Source organism: Pseudoliparis swirei, chromosome 9 (assembly GCF_029220125.1).
Source record: "Pseudoliparis swirei isolate HS2019 ecotype Mariana Trench chromosome 9, NWPU_hadal_v1, whole genome shotgun sequence".
Taxonomy (NCBI): Eukaryota; Metazoa; Chordata; class Actinopteri; order Perciformes; family Liparidae; genus Pseudoliparis; species Pseudoliparis swirei.
Window position 1 is genome coordinate 11,372,415 of NC_079396.1, and position 21,509 is coordinate 11,393,923.

The window sequence follows — 21,509 nt, forward strand, 5'->3', positions numbered from 1 at the left end:
TTTTAATTGGAGTTGTATGAGGTACTTATCCATAGTACACTACTAAGTGATGGACCGCAGTTGAAAGTGGCTAAACGTGTTTTCGACACCTCAAAGAAAGGCTCACCTAAATAACTTAATAACACTCTACGTGTACGGCAGTGGCGGGCCGTCAGGGCCAGCAAGGCCTTCTCTGCTGGCCTAAACATCATCAGAATATATATTTTTTTCTAAATATATTTGCCCACAAATATGTATTCACTTATTTCCCAGAGTAAGAGTTATTCTCTTAATTTCATAGCGTTCCTCTTGGTTGCGCTGGAAGGTTGAGATTTGGAGGGCTGGTCTTTATGTTAGATCTTTTATCCAATCATATTCAGCCATCGTGTGTTGCCAGGGGGCTAACATCTGCCCTTAGGCCTTCAGAATCAACATTGCGGGCGCTGGTAGCTTCAAGTGAATGGGAATGACGATGTTGTGTCAACCAATCAGCTTTAGAGTTGGCTCCTCTGGGCCTTGAAGGGCACAGGAGCAGCGAGCAGGCGGAGTGCTGTTTGATTGGATTACCAATATTGAGAGGCGGGTTTATGGGCAGGTAGATGCAGAACCTCAGAACTAGGAAACTGAATTTGATAAACGAAATAATTCGCGTACTAAGCTGTTTGTTCAACCCACAATGGCGGAAGGAGGAGAAGATATCGATTTGGTCGAGGATATAATTATAAGGCCATTCTCAACGAACTTTAAGACCGCAGGCGGGACAGGGGTCGTTCGCCACTCAAAGTTCCAACTACGAGCGCCGATGGCTCAGGCTCCGAAGCTCTGCACACCGGACTGCTGGGGATGCCTGTTGCAAGTGATCGATTTGGTGTTGGGAGCCACACTGGCTTTGCAAACTTGAGTTGTCTAACCGAGGCAGCTACGAGACACTAGAGTACGACTCGGCACTACAAGCATCGGTGCTTTGACAACTTTTGGGGACACGGAGCGGATCTACAGATCAACGAACAAGCGGCAACGGAGCTGCACAATGAACAGGTGAAGAACAAGAGGGACATATTGAAAAGACTCATTAATTGTGTCATGTGTTTGGGTAAACAGGAACTTTCATCTTCATCATATTTATATCGATGTATGTGTGTGTATAAATACACACACATACATCGATACGATTCTCTGAATTCTCAGTGTAACTGAGGGTTTTACGTTACTTAATAACACAAGAAACACGACAACTTTATCTTTTTCCGTCTGCTCCTTCACAATAAAAGCCCTTTTGGAACACTGGTGAACTAATATCTTACATTAGGTTGTTCAGCTGTAGTAAGACGGCATTGAAGGCCTAGATAGAAAATGCACGGCCCGCCACTGGTGTACGGTATATTTAGAATATTTTCAACACGTTACCTTTCCCATCAGACGACCCATCAAGGCCTGCACTCTTCAGATCCACAAGACTTCCGTGACAAGAAGTTTACCGACAGATTGCATCTGTAGTTTTTTGTAATTCACTGAGTTGTCAGATCATCATTATTTACATTAGAACGGATTGGAAACATGTATTATGTAAGTAAGTCCACATTACACCTTCAAATGCTGTTAGGAGCCATTAAAATAAACTGAATCAGCTGACAGGAAGGAATAGTCTTCATAAGAAAAAATGGTGTTAACGAGTTTGAATAATAAGAGCTCAGTGTGTTAAATCCGATGCTGAGAGATTTGAGACAAATAAAATCTGATAATAAGATATTAACTACCAAAATGTGCAAATTGTTAATGAGAGGGGAATGCTTTATATCGCTGTTTAAAGGGAAACACATTGAGTTCACAGACAAGTTCATTCACACTTTTGCCTGAATATCTATTTTAGACATTCAAGGGTTGAGTTTAGTTGAGACATTTTGAGTGAAAGGGTTTCATTGTGTTGGCGATATAGACGGCAAAGTGTTTTTCAATGGCTTCGATGTGTCCTCTGTCTGTTTCAACCCCTCAGTCCTCTTTCATCCCTGTTCACCCAAGAAATGGAATCATAAAAACCATTCATGCTAAATGAAAAAGGGCATCATAAAGCTGCATTACACTGGAGTACACTCCTCTGCACCTTCCATCCTTATCAATATCACCCTCCGTCTCCTCGTGCATCTCTCTTCCCCCTCTTGAAACAAAGCATAAAAGCCTTAGAAAGAGCCACAGTTTGTCATTCCTGTAATATAAGATAAAAGTCTTTAAAAGCTAAAGGCCCAGGTTGTTTTTTTGTCTCCTTGGAGCTTGCAGTCTTTAAGACTTCTCCCCAGGATTAGCAGCACGGAGAACGATATATTATTTGCAGAATAGCTTACTGAGCACAGTCTAAAGCCTATACATATAAGTCAATTTATATTAGAATTTCCATACATGCATTTTCTTATTACCGTCAATTTGCAAAAATGGTACTTACTAACAAATAATGCATAATGTACAAGAGGCAGGGCATCAATAACTGAGTTGGAGCTTTAAAAGAAAATGCAAAAAGGCAGAGCGTAAAAACGGCCGCTATGCAATATACAACACATTAGACACGAAAACGTCAAAAATATAAAGATGGCTCTCTGCTCAGGAGACAGCGAGTCATTTATCTATAAAGAGGAGGAAATAAAAAGCGTGCATCCCAAAGCTCTTGCGTATTTCATTTACAAACAAAGTCAGTGTATCTGCTTGCGGACAAGTTACTCTCTTCCTCCCGCCAGACCTCCACCCTCCAGCAGAGAGAAAGAGACCAGGAGAAAAAGGCCACAGACTCATCTAAGTTTCCCATTTAATTTAAATGGAAAATAAATGCTCTTTTTCTGCTAATTTAATAGTCGATTAAAGGCGAAACACATGATTTGGTCCTGAAAAGGAAAAGGAAGCTATCTTCTGTTCAAGAAAAACAGTAGTTACTTAAAGAGCAGCAGTTTGGGGAAGTACTCTTGAATATAAAACCTGTCAATGTACACCTCCTTCGGGCACTTTGATATACCACATAACACATGTTCCCCTCTGCTGGCTGGCTCCGAGTGGAGAGGAGGATGCTGTGTAGTTTTGTGGTGAGGTGTTCTGTTGCTTCTGTTGCATTTTCTCCCACTGGTTTGACATTCAAGATCGCTCAATTATGTATGAACGGCAAGCAATATCCTTTACCATCAAGCCCCAATGTAACATATTTCATTTTCAAGAGCTGCAGAGCACAATCAGACCCTCTGTGTAATTACGACTTATTAAAAATGATTCCAAATTATCAGCGGATCTGTTCGCTGCTGTCTGGGTCCAAACGGAGAGCTGTTGTACTGTATTACTGGCAGAATAACTTCCCATGGGTGGATGGCGTGTCAACAACGATTCCTGTTCCTTACATCCCTACAAATTAATTAAAAGAAAATCACAACCATCATTGAATCTGTACGCATACAGATACAGCATAATCAGACAAAGAGAACCGTATGGATGCTGTTTTTGTTTTTTTTGCTCTTAAAAAATTGGTGGTGTTTGGAAAATATGCAACATTGGAAAAGCATCTTCAATGACTTGTTGCGATACACTTTAAGCACTTTCATGACGAGTTTAGTCTCCCTGTCCACAGTCTCATAATGAGAAAACACAGTTCAGCAGAGAAAAGACATCTCAAACAGCATGTTTACCCCTCACACAACATGGAGGAATTAAAAATGGATGAGCGCCCCATCCATTATTTCAACCTCCAAATGGCAAAATCTGTATAAAGCACTGAGTATCCGTCTGGGTGAAAATAAATAAATCAAATATGCACTTCAGCGTTTCCTGCTCTTTTTCGGCGTAGTATACAGTGTTGTGTTTGTGGAATGCACATCCTGCTCTTGAAAACATGATGAGCTTTCTAAACGTATATAAATAAACCAAGAGTTTTCAATTAGCTTTCTCATCTTTTCTGTTAATTCAAATGATTTTGTCACTTTTCCGGGGAAGTGCATATAATATTTAGACTGCTCTCATACTTGTCCCGGCCCCACTTTCCCAGCTGAATTTTCCCTATCTGAAGTATTCTAATTTACGAACACGGTGTTGTCAGAAGTGATTTTGCGGCAAAGTCACTAATTATATGCAACATCGATGCGATGTGGGGAAAACGTTAAAAATTTAGCATCACAAGACAAATGGAAAAATGCGTGCTGAAACAAGGAAAAGAAGCACTAACATTCACAGTTTTTCAATGAATAATACATGTTTTTTTTCTCCCTGTTTCACTTGCATGCGCCCAGACTGGCTTCAGTGTCACTCTCATCTTCATCTTAAAATAAAAATGTGTTTATGACTTTTCACATGCAGAACTGCTGTTTGCATCCACGAATGAAAGGAATTCCTCCCTATATAAGGCATTGTTCTCTGGGCTTTAGCAGCCTGTGTGTAGAGAACTGGAAGAACAACAGTAGTAAAAAATAAAGAATCCTGATTTGAGCAAGACTATAAGATGTACAATTCAAACTAATTTCTACCTGTAAAAAACGTTGTGCAGGTTTTCTCTCCCAGCATGAAAACAAGCAATTATGAAAGTGCTGGAAAGTCTCTTTTCACTCCTGCAATGTGATAATTAAATTATATTAAAAGGAGGTTTGAGCATTTTCAGCTAATTATTTTTGCTGTAGAGCAATGTTATAGATAATATCAACTAGCTTGTAATTACCTCACCTGTCTGCAACAAGACTGAACTAAAGTATTAGAGCCTGTGGTTTATTGTGGCTCCCCAGCCGCTCACCAAATGGCAGCCATGTGTGCCGTATAAAGGTACAAAGGAGGTTGATAAACTGGTGGTGCATCAAGTTGATAGCAGCTAACATGACCTGCCCTCTGAGCTCGACTGACATGGTGGGTCATTGTTGGCCCGACAAACAACTTTGCTTTATTTTGACGGTATTATCACGGCTCCCTTTACGCAGTAATTATATTCCAAATCATTATGCGTTGTAAAGTCTATTGACCCCTTGTAAACTTATATTTACCAAGCCGGAACAGTTAATGAAATAGTCTTTTAATTAGCACTCCCCTTAAGGGTGGGACATCTGAAGACGTCCCTGTTTTGTTTTGGCTTTGTGGTTGACTGAAGGGTGCAGATCCACTGTTCTGAGATAAAACAGTAATATCTTAATTAAGACGTTCCGTTTGACTGTTAACAGTCAAAGTCAGCGCCATTGTATGTATGTACCACTGTGCCAGGGGTGGCACCTGCAGTACAGGAATATTCACCGCACTATGAATCAATAAAACAATATCATAATTTCTTCTTTTGTTGTTTTGTTTTTTTAGGGCCAGGTCGTTTTTCAAGCTTGACTGATTGAAAGTGGTCTGACTACTCAAGGTAACAACTGAAGAGGGGGGATAGGGGTGTGGGTGTGTGTGTGGGGGGGGGTGCTTTGCTGCTTGTATAATGCAGTCTTTGGCAGCCTCTCTCTTTGTATTAGATACATTAGGCTGGAAATGTGCACTAACTTAAAAATGCTCATGCGAAAATACATGGAATGTATTAAATTAATGGTCTCTTTTGCCTCAGGGCAGTAATGAAAAGGGACCCCCAATGATTTCATTTTTCACGGCTTTGGTTATGCATTCAACACTCTAATTGAATTTCAGTGTAAGTTTTACAAAGTCTTTATTACAGTGAGTCTTGATGTAAATTTCATGTGATCTATCGTGGGACTTCCACCCATTAAGTAATTTAATTGTGACATGCACTTTCTACGCACCTCATGCTTTAATGCCTATTTCTCCTCATCTACATTGTCAGTTTCCTCTATTATCAGCACTGTTTATGTGGATTGAGGAAAGTAGTCTGCATATACTCTCGGCAACTTTCATGAGAGCAGCTCCTTAAAAGGAGTAATTGCTCGTCTCCCCCATGCTAAGACAGGGGACAGCTCCGGACAGCTGGAGTATACCGGAGTATACACAAGTCACAAGGATTTGCAAGATGTTCACAGACGACTGCAGAGAGCACATTTTATCTGAGAAAAGTATATTATAAGATTCATCCTGTGAAGAGGGAGAGCACATCTTTCAGTAAGAGAAATTCTGCATAAAAGAAGCTTCTTCTGAATAATATTTTGATGATTTGCAAATAAATAAAGACAATAAGCTTTCTTTCTGTGTGTGCGTCTCCAATGTTTCAAACACTGTGAACTGTATTCACCAACCTGAATGTAACCTGGGAGTCTGTTTTCTCTGTCTCCATCTAGTGTTTCTGCTTAAAGGCATTTGTGAGCTTCCTTGCAGGCAGAGTATAAATAGAAGACCATCTCCTCCCTTTTCCTTCACTATTTAACATCAAGAGGTCTAAAAAAAACATTCACACACAAACAAGGCGGAAATCTTAATCACAAACTGTACGTTTGTCATCAATAGCGTGGCTGTGTGTGAGCCGTCTGAAATACTGACACTGAATTGACCTGATCATTAGAAGGGGGAAGAGGCTTGACCTGATATTTCCTCTGTTGTTTGGTCAGGAAAGGGACGTTATTGTAAAAGGGCTGTAAAGATAAATAACATTACCGTTACCATGGCAAACGCACAAACAGTGGCAGCCGGAGACAAAAGAGCAGAAGACAATAAATCCAACACTGTCAATGTTGTTTAGTTTTCAGAGTGTTTTTGAGGGAAATATAGTTTCAAAACAAGAGGCCGCATCAACTTTTCCATTGAGAAAGGGAAATCGGATCTGTTTTTTTCGCGTTTTTTTAACAGGCAACAGTTTCATCTTGTACATTAGTTTCCAGGCCACGCCATCCTGATTGGTAATAGGAATATCTGACACCATATTTTGCCTTTGGGTCAGGAAACTCCTTGTACAGCTGTATACATGTTTTTATAGCCTTTGGAAGAAAGGGTATTGTCTTTAAATTCCTAAGAATGCTTTGTCCGGCCTTCAAATTTAAGTGGAAAACCATCCCGGGCCTTTTTTTTTTTACAAGAACAATCAAGAGTAAACATGCACATTTGCCTTACTCTTGAGGTCAACTACAGTTCATCTTATTTTAACAAATCCAGGTCATCAACTTTTTTTTGTCAAACAAATGAACATTAAAGGGAATTTTACACAAAACACTGTTTGTAAGCTTTGGTGCTACTGCATATGTGAAGAAGTGGTATAAAACTCTTTGTGGGCCCAGAAGGAGCTAAATAAAATGTGATAAATGTCCTCAAGTTGTCTAAGTGGACTTGGAGCAGAAGACTATAAGTTTGAAAATGAAAAAGATCTGTGGAGTAAAGCCAAAGTTATACTTTCCTCCTCAGCGGCCAGACTTCTGAAGCCGGCTCCTCGTCTGTTCTTTAGGTGAGCAGCTAGAAGCTACATTAGCCCCAACTTGCATAACGCATGTAATCTATGCTGGTAATCGAGTTGAATTCTGGGTATTGTGGGTGCCGTGTTTTGACAAGTAAGAAGAATGCATTGAACTAAAAAAAGACAGCCATGTCTCGATGGTCACCCAGATTTGAGAAAACGAGAGAGACTGGCTGCCTGACGACCTTTCCTAACCTGAACCATTGGAAGTCAATGCCTAACCTCAACGATCTTGAAAGAGTTTAGCAAATTAAGGGTTAGCATGTAGACAATGGCTCCGTCGCTCCAACGCGGGCCCTTCGTCTCATCGTCAGGGGAGACGAGCCTCGTCAGAGAGCGAGGCGTGATGAAGAGCGGCCTTATCACTCCAATACAAGAGCAAACACAGGGGTCTTTACGGCACGCCGTCTCAGGAAGCAGCGCACGGCGAGATTACTGCCCTTTAAGAAGCCCTAACACATGACCAATCCCAAGCACTGTTTTATCTTGACAGTTTGCAGAGCTTTGTTTGCCTTTTCTGTGAAGCCTGGGGATAAAAGAGCACCTTCTGTGAACTGTGTCTGATTAGGATCCAATTGTTAACATTCACAGTGACTTTTTTATTATCAGCCTGGCGTTGCCATACATGCAGCAGGTAGAGAGCGGCCTTTTCGGTGTTATGAAGGACTCTACCCTTGCTGCTCTCGTGTGTTACTCAAGTACTAGTTAGCACTAAGGTGGCAGGAGAGGAGCCCCCAGCCCGTCGACATCAACAACAACAACATCAACAAACAGGAATTGATGGCGAGTATTTATTATCTGGTTTAATTGCTCCTCATCTGGAGGATCTGACAGTTGCGGTTAATGAGAGAAAGAGAGAGAGAGAGGGGGGCTGCACTGATGGCAGCAATCTTCATCGTGTAACATGAGTGTGGGTGTCTCTCTGTGTGTGTGTGTGTGTGTGTGTGTGTGTGTGTGTGTGTGTGTGTGTGTGTGTGTGTGTGTGTGTGTGTGTGTGTGTGTAGTCAAAAAGAGGACAACCTAAAAGAGGAAGCCACACAAAAGATGCGAGAAATTATATATGTAACTCTCAAAAGAGGCCAAGTATGGAATTTGAAGTCCGACCTGAGGCCTCCTCTTCATGTAAGCTGTGTGTCATTACTGCACACTGCAACAAATAAACCTGTAAACCCATACACACACACACAATCACACACCACAGCGGCTCATACCCCCGTGCAGGCTGCGTACACTCAACAGATGTCGAGCAAAGACAGGATATCACTGAAATCGAGCCTCTTCCTCAATATTTCATCTGTCCTGCAGCAGACATTGTGCAGTGTCACGCACACACTTCCAGGCATGGTTTGACAAAAGAAAGAGAAGAAAGCATCAAGACCAGTAGACCTTTAAGCATGTGAGGATGCTCGAAAAGGTGATGACAGGACTCCTGTTTTGTCCTCAGAAGAAAAGAGAAAATAATGAGAGAATGAAGGAAACTGCTCTTCTGCTGATGGTATTGCCCCTCTATTGAATGCCAGTCACACACATAAACACACATATAAAGGCGTACCGCCACATTCACCATCAGAGGCCCGTTGTCCCATTCATAAATTCTCCCTGTGGAGAAACACAGGCATATCTTAAACAGGGCATACCCGCCCCTTTTATCACTCCAGCTCAGCAGGCCCACATGGGAACAATTAGGGGTATACGCAAGTTTGGCGAAGGTCCGTAGCAACCAGCTGCATCTGTTTTTATTTACCTTTTGCTCTGGCGCTGGATAATGTCATGAGCACATCTGCTACTGTGCAACGTAACCGTGGTTACATGTGTGGTTCACCCATGATTCTGTAATTACCCGCTGAGCGAGATGAAGAGGCCCAGCAAACCACTCAAAGCCACACATAGCCTTCCTCCCCCTCATCCTCCCCGCATCTCTCCAGTGGCAGGAAAGCCTGTCTGCCTTGCCAAAACGGGACACTGAGAGCTGGTAGTTTGGAGCAGAGGATGCTGAAGTGGCATTTAATGGCCCAAAGTTGTCAACAATAGTCATTTTCACTTCATTTTGGTGTCATTAAATTAACAGTCAGTTAATGACACTCTCTTTCTATTATGTAGGATCAAATGTGGTTATTCTCAAATGAGCTGGGATGAGATGCACTTCTCAAATTTCCTGATCTGATTTCTTGTTCGTGGTCACATGGTACAAGCTGCACAGTTTGTCACACAGTCTTGTTGTTGGACGACGTTGGTCTGACAACACTGAACTTTTTCTGGAAATATTTAGTTTTCGCACGCTCATAAAAGGTTTCTGCATAACGTTCAGAATGATCTAATCGTAGGCCACATAATAATGTACTATAAATGTCTCCACAGTGTTCCTAGTTTCAAAAATGAATAACACCCACAAATGGTCATGTTAAGAAACTGGCATTAATCAGTGATAGAAAATTCAGTTGCAGAATAGAATGAAGAGAGATGCCTTCATGGTGTTTCAGAGTTCTGAATAAAATCACCAAAAGTTTTCACTTTCCCAAAATGCCTGGAGTTTGTTTGAAATACTGGAAGCTCACATTATTTAGAAAGCAAACTCAAAGCAGCCAATCAAGAGAAGGCTTGTTTATAATAATGATGAGTGATTATGAGCAATAACAGTGAAGACCATATATGGATCACTTCACAGAAGCAGTGTGTGTGGAGGTTAGGTGCCACCATGCTTAGCATCTCCCAGATGTGCAAACCATATGCTCTGCCTGAAATTAAAACAAAAAAGAAAACAGTGAAACATAAAAGGGATTTTACACTTTGTCAAGATAGTTAACAGTCGGTACAGATAGGGTAATGACCGAGAGAGGCCACATGAAAGAACCGTGGATGTTGGCGGGCTTTCTGCACCACTCATTCCATTTCCTGCTCATAAGTTCACTGAGCAGATGGGGACCAAACGCACAAGGAAGTTTAGATGTTCTGCCCCACAGACCACTGTATATGATGCATGTAACTGCGCAGCACTGCACTGGTGTCATTTACAGACGCTTTGGTGCATACCAGGAGGTCACAATAATAAAGGTGAAAAAGGGTGGACGCAAAAGTGAAACATCTTCACGTCCTTTAAGTCAAAGTAATCTGGTTTATTCCTGTCATTGTGTGTGGAATGCATTTAAGGCAGTCATAATTAAAGCAACAAATAAATTGGCAAAAGATAAGGCACAAATTAACGTAAACTTCCCTTTCTACTACTTTTATTGCTTGGTGGTAATTCATGTCTCACTTACAGCTCAACTGTCAGAAAAGCATTTTTAGTGTACATGGAAAACTGGTCTATTTCAAAATGAGTCCCGACAAGCAACCTGCTTTTCTAAAAACATATGCAATAGTGCCATCTTCTGTTGATTAAGTATACTTGCAGCAAAAACAGTTACATCAACACCACGATAGCTGAATGTTTAGAGTGCAATATATTTATTAATAATTTAAAAAAAGAAAAGACAAGAAAATTGTAAAATGTCCAATTTTGACCCAAAGAAACACAAACTACCTGAAAGTATTTGATTCATCACTGACAACCAGATATTCTGTGTTGAAAATCTTTTTCATGAGCTTCTTTAACACAAGCTACTCTAAAAGGTGGCATCGGCTGTAACAATCACAGGGTCTTCTCTTCGTCAGCGTGTTGTGCTGCTCGGATAGAGACGTGTTTATTTAACGCCTGCCTTGCATGCGTCTGGATAATGTCCACCCTCAGGCAACGGCTGGCAGAGGTCGGACCTTTTTTTGCTTGTATAATCAACCTTCCCCGCGCTGACTGACCACAGCATCACCTTTCAAGACTGCAAACAGATGTGCAGCACGTGGAGCCAATGACAATGAAAAAAACAAAAAGGGAATCAAAAGGCCTCCAGGCACGTGTTGTCACCACGGTGGAACTGTATTTTAAATCCAGGGCGACTTAGAAAACACTAAACTAAGGACATTTAATTTAATAAACCATATAAAGTTTTTAGTGGTATTTTTATTTGAGTGTATTTCAATGTGAGTCCGTCTCTATTGTTGTGACATGAATTATGCAGAAGTTTGCTCAGCTAATGCTGGAAAAAGTTGCTTGCTTCCAGAACCGCTACACTGGATAATGCTGTTTCTGTCCGGGTTCTAGTCCCCCCAAATCCACGCCAGTCTTCTCTGCTTTAGCTGCGCTTTATTCCCACTGGTTGTGTTGAATTGTTGGTATTTGTGTTCAAGTTGAACCGTTGTCAGAACAGATGTTTCCGATGCTTCAGCTGTGGCTGACGTATGCACGGTGGCATTTAGAGAATCAGAAATGCTTCTTACGGTGGCATTAATGGAAGCAACGTTGTCTCTGTCTAATCCAGAGGACACATTTCCACTCTGACTCTCATCAGTGTGGAAATTAAAGTCTGCCTGTGTATGAGGTGAATTAGTTGAGGCAAAGTCTGCAGGCATCTCTTCCAATGCAGCTCTCTCATTCAGGGGGTCCCGCGGCCGAGCTGTCGTGAAGCTCTCATGTTTGAAGTTGAGCGTTGACGCAGAGGATGCGATGTGTGAACCAGCAGGCTTGGCTGTGGAGGTAGAATTGCATCATTTTAGTTACGGTGAAATTATATCCAAAAAACTATATTTATCATCCAACATTTGTAAAATGTATTCAATAATAACATAATGAGGATTTGTATTTAACCCTCCTGTTACCTTTCGGGTCAATTTGACCCCATTAAATGTTTAATGTCGTGTTCCTTGGGGTCAATTTGACCCCCAGGCTGTTTTTCACTGTCAAACATATAAGAAATATCAACTTTTTTATATATTTAAAGGGCTATTTAGGTAGTCAACAAACAATCATAAAGTACCTCACACTTAAACTTGGGAAACAATATTAATTCTAATAATTTTCTGGAGGTTTTAATTGCTGGGGTCAAATTGACCCCGAGGGTAAAATATGTTAGTAAATGCAAAGGTAACAGGAGGGTTAAGGAGTTAGGATTCTTTGGACAATTTTACAAACTGTCTTGTTAACAACACTCCATTTCAGCTTCCCTGCAGTAACTTTATAAACTAACAAATCCCTCTATTTTAATTATTCCTCCGACTTAACTTGTTGTTATCTTTCCCGCCACTCAAATAACTGTTTTGCTAAATGTCAATTTTTCTTTGCGCTGCAGAATGATGTATGTTCAGAGTTTGAGGGCTGTTTTCACATTAATCTGTTCAGGGGGAAAGCTTCCATGTTCACCTTTCATCTTATTTTAATATGTGGATTTACAAGCCATCCCCACAAGTTTGGAAGCGAAACATGATCCAATTAGCAATTTACAGCGTGATATGGAGGTTTTGATGCCTTCAGTGCACATGTACTGAACATTTACTTTTTAGTTAAGTAGGAGACATATTGTGTCCTGCAGTTAAACTTTTGAAATAAAAGATAATTGCATGTTCATTAATTTTCATTTAATGAGTTAAGGGGTAGATGGGGGTTGATGTAAATTTGTAGCAAGTCAGCTGAATTTGTCTATGTGGGGAAACCCTACCAGACACAAATGAATACTCAAATAAGAGTATTTTTAGATGTCTTAAAATTTGTCTCAAGGGTGATCTTTAAATCTGAATTTGTTTCCCCTAAATTACTTCTGCTTTAACTTCTTTCTCGCTTTAAATTGGATGAAATGTGCTACTTGGAGTTAAATGACTAATTAACCGAGCAACAAACAGAAGTAAATGCCCGATGGGACCACAGTAAAGGTCTTTCAATGGCTAGTGGTCAAAATATCATCGGATAATTAATCACCACTTTAGTTTTACTGTGATAATCAGCCGCACACTCACCTGTGCATGGCAGTGTGTTCACCATGGTCCAGTGCATTTTCTGATTTGTCTCTTTGAAGGTGAGCACAACATCCACCCTGTAAAATGGCTGCAGGAATTGGTTCCTGTCTGTGCAGGTCTTAAAAAGAAAACCTGCTTTAGATGTTTTACACTGTAATGAAACCATGATGATTAACTCTGGTTATAACAATTCTCCCTGTTGTTGTAGCACTAACCTTGGTCTGGAGTATGTGGGCTGTAGTAATGATCAGTGTCACAAACTCCCTTGTCTCGTGCACAGTGAAATGATGTGTCTGGTTCACCGACACATCACTGACTGTTAGTGCTTCGCTGTCACGGCTGCCTCGCTTCGTCAACCCCATACGTCGTTTGAAAATGTGCAGCACGGTCTCCTCTGGTGTGAATGCAGTCACTGAAATGTACAACGGCCATCAAATTTACAATTAGTGGTGGAAGTACATTTACTCGAGTACATCTTTAAGATACGTATATGGGATTATTTCCATGATATGCTACTTCTATACATTTTAGAAATAAATATTGTATAGTTTTTTTACTCCAATGCATTTAACCATATGCAGCTTAGCACACACAGCCTTTCTGATGTGTGACCCCATCTAAAAGAGCAGTGTGGGGCCACTCACATTAAAATACTTGGTCAGGCCCCAACCAGGTGAAATAATGCACCATTTCAAAAGCCTCAAAGGAGAATACTAATTTGTGTACAGAACTTTTTTTTCTTCTTCTTTCCATCACTCAACTAATGCACCCCTCTTTTTGGAAAACACTGCATGTATATTCAACTTTATACCACCTGGCACATGCTTCTTGGAAATGTATATAATGTATAATGATATAAACACGTTTTCAACAGAAAGACTTTACTTTATATAATTTTAAATTTTCCTGTGAATACCTCTGTGCTTTAAACTATTTGGTGTTTGAATGTGGGATTATTTTTGTTGCAGGTACATTATCATTGTAGTACAATTTGTACATAAGTAAAGGATCTGAATACTTAGTGAGTGACTTGTATAAACATGTTAAAGTTGGTGGTGTGGCAAAGAAGAATAAATGTATTTCTGCTTGCTACCCACCTTTTGGACAAGTAGCTTCCATACTATAGGCATACTGACCACTGACCATCTTCAATGCCAGGAATTCCCCTTCATTTTGCGATATCTGTGTTTTTAAAAATTACAAGAATTTGAGTTGTAATGTTGCCATTGGTCACTAGATGGCAGGATGCTGTGTCCATACTCTTACTTTGACAGGGCTCAAGACTTCCCTTCTCCTGCCTTGAACTGTAATGTCTGGTCCACTGGTGTCCACGTTCATCTGAATCAGGCTAGCATCCTCCAGAGCTACGATGAGGTGATCGCTCAGAGAAAGCGACCAATGCAACTGTAATGCACAGCCAGAAATGCAAACACAAAAGCACGGTCAGACAGATCCCCTCTGCCTGTTTTCTTTCTCTCCTCCAAACACATTCACAAATATGTGTTGAATTTGTTATGCAATCATATTTTTGAGAGCTGATTTCACTTGCATTGGTTAGAATTATTACCTCATTGTTCCAGTTGTCATGGGGAACTTGTCTGGTCACCTACAGACACATTCAGAATAAACAAACAAAATTGGTAAAATACTAACAGATTTGTTAAAGTACCATATGAAGAACTCCAATCATCAGGTACCTGAATACACTCTGGGTCACACTGGATTTGCTCTCTGCTTGGCAGTACAGAAACCACGGGACACTTCATCATGAAACTATGAGGTCTTCCTCCAAATCTGTTTATCCTCTTCACCAAATTTAGTGTCAGCACATGATAGCCATTCTGAAAAATCAATATCCATTCAGAGAATGATCACCACCATCATCTGCAAAGGTCATATGAGTGTGTATGCTATAGATACTTCTGATTGCGTCGGACATACCCGTTGCTGGACAAAACATCCAGTGTAACTAACTCTAAAAATAAAGTTATTGTCAGGGTCTTTGTGCAGAGAGAATCCACAGGCAGACAGCTGGGGGTTTAGGTGATCCAGAGAAGCATGGTGGACTACTGAAAGAAAAACTTGAGTCAAAGGCATTGTATCTCATGTCTATGTCAATGTGTTTTTCATTGATTGTGTCTGAAAGAATTACCTTGGATCTGTAAGGCCCTGAACAGCCAGAGTCTCAACCCTTCAATCCTCACACTGTGTATCCACATCTCCATGTATTCAGAAAAACATTCCACATCTCCTTCTGAAAATGAAAACATGTTCAGGGATTTGGAAAACCCATTACAAATCTCCCTTTATTACAGCAAAAACATATTTACCTGTTAATCTTGTTGTTGGGGTATGATTCCATTCTGTTGTCTGAATGGAAAGCATGCTCCTTGTGATAAAACATAGTAAAACACTAGAAAAAAAGAAGGTAGAATTCAATTAGATTTTGAAAATTGTGAATAGTTCAAGTCAATTTTGGTACAATATGCTACTCACAAAGTTCTAAGTAGGATGCCCAATCTCATCTGATCCATGTCCCTTCCACTAAAGAAAACCGTTGTCTGAGCCAAGCCTATTTGTAGTAAGTGGACTGGCCTCATCACTGGGGTATGACGATTCCATACAAGGAAGTAGGAATAAACACAGGTGTGTTTGCTTTGACACCCTGAAGGAAAATGACAAATAAAGTCCTAAAGAATGATCATTGTCACCAGCATGTGTGAAAACTGGGGTTTTAAGGCAGTTGAAACTCCTCTTTTTTTGTCACGGCTTTGATCATTGAAGAATGTGTTGTTCGATTCTTAATAAAGCCTTTAAAATCCAGTGTTGTCGTTTTATTTAATCTTAAGTGTCTTGTATACTTTTCCACTCTTTATTGAAATATGTTCAAAATTAGTGGCATTTTAATACCAAACTATCGTCAATGTGTCAGTGTGTTTTGATTAATGCACCATTCCAAATACAACTATTATATATGTCTTATACCATTTTAGGCACATCTCCGCACAATTCATCATAACATTTTTGTAATTTGACAAACTCTTGGATTCTGTGGGTTTGAACGATGTTTTGGCTGCACAGAATATTGTAAATAATGTAAACCAAAGATTCAAAAATATGGATTAACCCATCTCCCAATTATCATGGCCGCATGGTATTAAATGATTTTTTCTTCAATATAATGTATCAGTGCGCATGGTGCGTACCTTTTGTTTAGACTCTCGGCGAATCTATAAATAAGACTTTAAAGGGTAAACCACGACCCTTAACCCTTTCCCATTTGAAGGTATGGAACACTCTCCGATTCATAAAGTTAACCACGAAACGTCCAAAAGTCTTCTGCACAACGTCAACTGGTAACTGGTAACCTGGAGTAAAATAATGTACTAAATATTTATCATTTTAATTTGTGGCACCCCCACAAAAGCGTAAGGGTGTGCGCTCCCAACTGGCTGATGTCATCTCTACAAAGTGCGCAGCCATTTTGTTAGCTAGCTTGAGGTTACAGAGGTTAGCCGCGTTCTGCTGCATTATATGTGGTCTTTTCGATTTTGCACGTACATCTGAACGAATAAGATACTTTAGTCGATGTTTATGTAAGCGTACGACTTCCAGCCACACAAATATCAGCTAAGAGCAGGTCTCGTGTGTTTGTTGACGGCGAACAGTGCGCGAAACTGAATGGTCATTCATTTCCCAAGCCGTCTCTAGTTTGCTAACGCTAGCTTGTTAGCTAGCTGACTAACGTGTTTACGCGTGCTGCGAGTGGAGAATAAAGATAGTGAATGCTGCAGTGAGTTGAGTGTTTGCGTTTCGACACAGTCTTGTCCCGGTCTTTGGCTTTAGCTCCCATCAGCCGCTTTTACTCGGGCCAGCGACCAACCATTTAGACACCATGTCCGAGCTGTACATTCGTGTGGCTGAAGATGAAAACGAGGAGCCCATGGAGATCCCTTCGGAGGATGATGGGACTATTTTGCTGTCGTCGGTAGCAGCACAGTTTCCAGGGGCGTGCGGGCTGCGGTACAGGAACCCAGAATCCCAATGTATGAGGGGAGTCCGGCTCGTTGAGGGGGTCCTGCATGCTCCTGAAAACGACTGGGGGAACTTGGTCTATGTCGTCAATTACCCTAAAGGTGAGATTTCGCGTCGCATTAGACTACACCTCAACCCGGCACACGTGGAATGAGCGATGACCCAACATTTCTTCTTTAACGCTCTTGTGACTGAATGGGATTAACTAAATCCCTGCAGCCTGGTTCCACGGAAGGGCCTTTCTGGCCTCTTGAAGCAGCCTGTTGGTGCGCATGGAGAAAGATGCTCTCCAGTCAGATATGGAGTCAATGTTGATGTTCTTACTTTTGGCCATGTGTTGTCTCTTGGTCGTTGTGGGGTTGCTGTCACAACTAGATGGTAAAATGCTCAGGGTGGTTGCAGTTTCATCTGTTTACACCATTTGTCTTCATTTCCCCTCACGTGTCTTATATTTTTCTGTTCTCCACAGATAACAAAAGAAAGATGGATGAGATAGATGCTGCCTCAGCTGTGAAAGTGAAAAGGGGATTTCAGAAGACCTCAGATCTCATTGTCCTCGGGCTGCCGTGGAAAACAAGTGAACAAGACCTGAAAGATTATTTCACGACATTTGGGGAGGTCATCATGGTGCAGGTAGCGACACCTCATCTTGTTCTGGAGTATTTTTGCCGGCATTTATTTGTTAGGCGTATAATGTGGGTGTTTTACAATTCTGATATGTTTACAGTTCATAATAAAGCTTGCATATCCTCTGTTCATTCCAGGTCAAGAGGGATTTGAAGACTGGCAACTCCAAAGGGTTCGGGTTTGTCCGGTTCACCGAGTACGAGACGCAAACCAAAGTGATTGCTCAGAGACACATGATTGATGGACGATGGTGTGACTGCAAACTTCCCAACTCAAAGGTATTTTAGTGCGATGTTGTGAACCGTGTGGTGTAAATAACTTAGATTTTCTTTGGGTGATGGTTTAAATAAGATATTGGCGATCATCTGGATTTCTACCGTAGCTCTATTTTAATAAGCTGTAAAAAGAGCTGTATTCAACATTCGGAGCATTACATTACATGTCATTTAGCAGACGCTTTTATCCAAAGCGACTTACAAAAAGTGCATTCAACCAAGAGTACGACTACATTAATGAGCATGTGACCTGCTCTGCGCCGCTGGCTTACTGCGGTTACAGCTAATAATGCTGCACCGACCAACAGCGTTGTCCCAGATGTGTAGCACCCTCCCTCCAGTTCAACCATAGGTAAACTGAGCCGTCGACATGTTGATCGATATGCTCCCAATCTTGGCTCTTGACGCTGCAATATAAATGCGTGCCACAAATTGAATGTTTGGAAAATAAGTAAGTGTTTTAAATTGGGTCAGAAGTATGTTTTTAAAAGGACGACTATAAGTTTCTTAATGTATTGCTGTGCCCGTTTGTCCTCTCAGGCGGGTCCTGATGAGCCCATGCGGAGCCGTAAAATCTTTGTTGGCCGCTGTACAGAGGACATGACAACCGATGAGCTGAGGCAGTACTTCATGCAGTATGGCGAAGTCACTGATGTCTTCATCCCCAAACCTTTCCGGGCATTTGCATTTGTTACGTTTGCCGATGACCAGGTGAGATTTACCGTCAATGGCAGTTAGATTATAAATTGCAATGACTGCTGATTATTTTCTCCTCACCTCTTTCTCAGGTTGCCCAAGCACTGTGTGGAGAGGACCTGATCATCAAGGGCATCAGCGTGCACATCTCCAATGCTGAGCCCAAACACAATAATAGTAGGCAAATGATGGATCGAGGGCGGTTTGGGGCTGGTGGGTTCAGTCAGGGTTATGGCAGTAATCGTGGGGGGATGGGCAGCGGTAGTGGTGGGGTAAACTTTGGGGCTCTCGGCCTAAACCCAGCAATGGTGGCGGCAGCTCAGGCAGCACTGCAGAGTAGTTGGGGAATGATGGGCATGCTGGCTAACCAGCAGGGTATGGCCTCAACGACAGGCACCGCCCCCACAACCCGAGACCAGACCTACAGCTCTACCAGCGCCAGTTACAGCAGCCCCAGCTCAGCTAGCCTGGGTTGGGCTGCAGGCGCCAACACCGCCTCCAGCGGCGGCTTCAGTTCCGGCTTCGGCACCTCTATGGAGTCCAAGTCTTCTAGTTGGGGAGTGTAGATATCCTATAGTTGCGCTTTTCTGTTGCTATTAGGCTAATCTGGTAAGTATACATACAGTTGGGAACTGCTTATATCTTATGTTCCTATTATTAAAAATATACTGCCTTTTTATTTTGTTAAAGAGATAAATTTATACTTGCGTGTGACTGATTATGTCATGCATTGAGTGGGTGAAAAGTTTAGTTTGTTAGTGGAAACTCCCACACTCCGTTTTGTTTTTAAATGTTAAAACAGAGATGACTGCATGCAAGATAAATATTTATAAACATGCACGAGAATCTTGAGAGCCCCTGTGTCCCCTTGTAAAATGAGCTTGGTATAATTATATATCTGTGTGCAGTTCATTGTATTTTTTGTTTTGACATCATTTGGAAACGCCTTCATGAAAATCTCTTCTGCAGTTCACCAACTCTTTCCCAATTTCCCGGGAGGAAGCGCCTCATTGGCTGCAATGTTCGACAGATCTCAGTATCAATTCCCCTCTTCCCATGTGTAAATGCTTTGCCATCAAAGAACACAGCTTCACTCTGCATATACTGTGTTAGACGGTGGGTGTTGTCTTTTTTTCCTCCCCTTTTTAAGGATATGAAAATCTTGTCTGCTATTGTCGCTTTTCAAGATCAATGAGTGGGATTGATGTTGGACCGAGTGAGTGAGCGAACGGAGAGCAAACTGAAAGAAGTGTGAGAAGGACTGTTTGTGCAAACTGTTTTTTTTTTTTTTAAAGACACAAATGCCTGCGAGAGTTGAGAAGAACCTGTGGCTTTGTGCGAGTGTGAGAGGAAGAAGCAAGTACGAGTGTGTCCCAAATGGCCCTCACAAGGACATTAATTGCATTTCGAGATCCCTAGGGTCTCTGCTTTTTGTCATCATTTTCTATCGACCTTAATTCTTAAAAAACAGTGAAATGTCAAGTGCGTAATGAGTATTTGTACCTTTTTCGTAGCTTTCTCTTGCTGTCTGGTTTAATGTGAATGCTGTGTCTGGTTGTTTGCTTTATTTTCTCCTTGTTACCACCCTCTCTGTGTGAAAATGAGACTTTGTGCTGGTGAAGTCTGTGGGCAAACACTGAAAGTGTGTTTAAGTTTGAGGTTGCTGTGGTGAATGTTTGACTAGTTCCCATTTGAAAGTTTGTGTTTGAAGTGGTTACGAATGCTTTTTCTATGTTTTGTGAATCAAAGGGAAGTCTGAAAATAAAACAGAATTTGACTAGGTATAATACACTCTTGACAGTGACTTATTTTTGACTTCACATTAATTGAAATGCCAACACTTTAATTCACATGTATAGGGACCTCGGACATGGACAGCCCAGGTTTTCGTCAGAATCCAGGTTGGAGTCAGTTATGGAGAAGCTGAAGACATTGTTGGGTGGGCCGGCACAAACCAAAACCAACAATGGAATTGCTGCACGTCTGCCTTAATCCTGAAAAGGATCTTCTTCACTTCACTAGCAAGAAACCTCGGACTTTCCCGTAATCAAATTTAGAGCGGACCATTCTCAATTGGGCTGAGGTATTTGTTCGTACCTACAAATGTCACAAATAGGACCAAAGTCACACCTACAGTTTGGCAGCAGTCATTCTTTTATTTGTTTCACAAAGTCTGCCTTTTTAATCTGAAACATGCATTTCTGTCAGTGAATGCTTTTATTCTTTGTCCTCGTCACACTGTTAACTTATGGAAGTATTAGCTGGTAGGTTTCTTTTCGATGTGATCAAAACATTTCAACAAGGCAATATGTTTGTTATTTTCTTTATGCTGATTGTAAAGTGGATGGAATGTGTCACTAAGAGTTAAAAAAGGGACTTAAACAACTGATTGATCATGCCAGCAGGAATTTTCACTTTCTGTATCGAGATATTTTAGTATTGCGGTGTAAAATAAACAGGTTTTTGAGTTTTTAATCACCTGTCGTCTCTCAATGTAGATTCATACAAGTATTTTTCTACAGGGCTCCACCTCAAACTATTATTATTATTACAGTTGTCCAAGTCTTCAGTTCAACGGCTTCATGTTTTATGCGGAAATGTGCTATATATATATGATGAAAAGTCATAGTAAAGTCTAAAATGAAAATAATTGTATTGTATGGCATAACTAGTGATGAAATAAATATGTATAGAGCCAGTGTGAATAGTCAACAAATAAGTTTCACATGATTCAGAAAAATATCTTAACATAG

General features: G+C 41.0%; 2 protein-coding genes across 5 annotated transcripts; one reads left to right on the plus strand and one right to left on the minus strand.

Moving 5' to 3' along the window:
* Positions 1-14,212: 14,212 nt before the first annotated feature.
* On the minus strand, positions 14,213-15,143 carry c9h1orf127 (chromosome 9 C1orf127 homolog). The gene is made up of 5 exons (XM_056423845.1): positions 15,065-15,143; positions 14,821-14,964; positions 14,691-14,729; positions 14,390-14,527; positions 14,213-14,305 (listed from the first exon to the last, which is right to left on the minus strand). Exons 2-5 carry the CDS (start codon positions 14,890-14,892, stop codon positions 14,213-14,215), a joined length of 342 nt encoding a protein of 113 aa, XP_056279820.1. The 5' UTR covers positions 14,893-14,964; positions 15,065-15,143.
* Positions 15,144-16,613: 1,470 nt separating this feature from the next.
* On the plus strand, positions 16,614-21,231 carry tardbpa (TAR DNA binding protein a). Of its 4 annotated transcripts, XR_008832884.1 has the most exons (7): positions 16,614-17,259; positions 17,628-17,791; positions 17,923-18,063; positions 18,601-18,771; positions 18,849-18,969; positions 19,726-19,872; positions 20,616-21,231. XR_008832884.1 is itself a non-coding variant. In XM_056423562.1 (6 exons), the coding sequence occupies exons 1-6, from the start codon at positions 17,019-17,021 to the stop codon at positions 19,818-19,820; spliced, it is 933 nt and encodes a 310-aa protein (XP_056279537.1). In that variant the 5' UTR covers positions 16,614-17,018; the 3' UTR covers positions 19,821-20,545. The 4 variants fall into 4 exon arrangements, 3 of the variants coding, with proteins under 3 accessions (XP_056279537.1, XP_056279538.1, XP_056279536.1); XM_056423562.1 differs by lacking the exon at positions 20,616-21,231 and having other exon boundaries at positions 19,726-20,545; XM_056423563.1 differs by lacking the exon at positions 20,616-21,231 and having other exon boundaries at positions 18,849-18,933; positions 19,726-20,545.
* Positions 21,232-21,509: the final 278 nt, after the last annotated feature.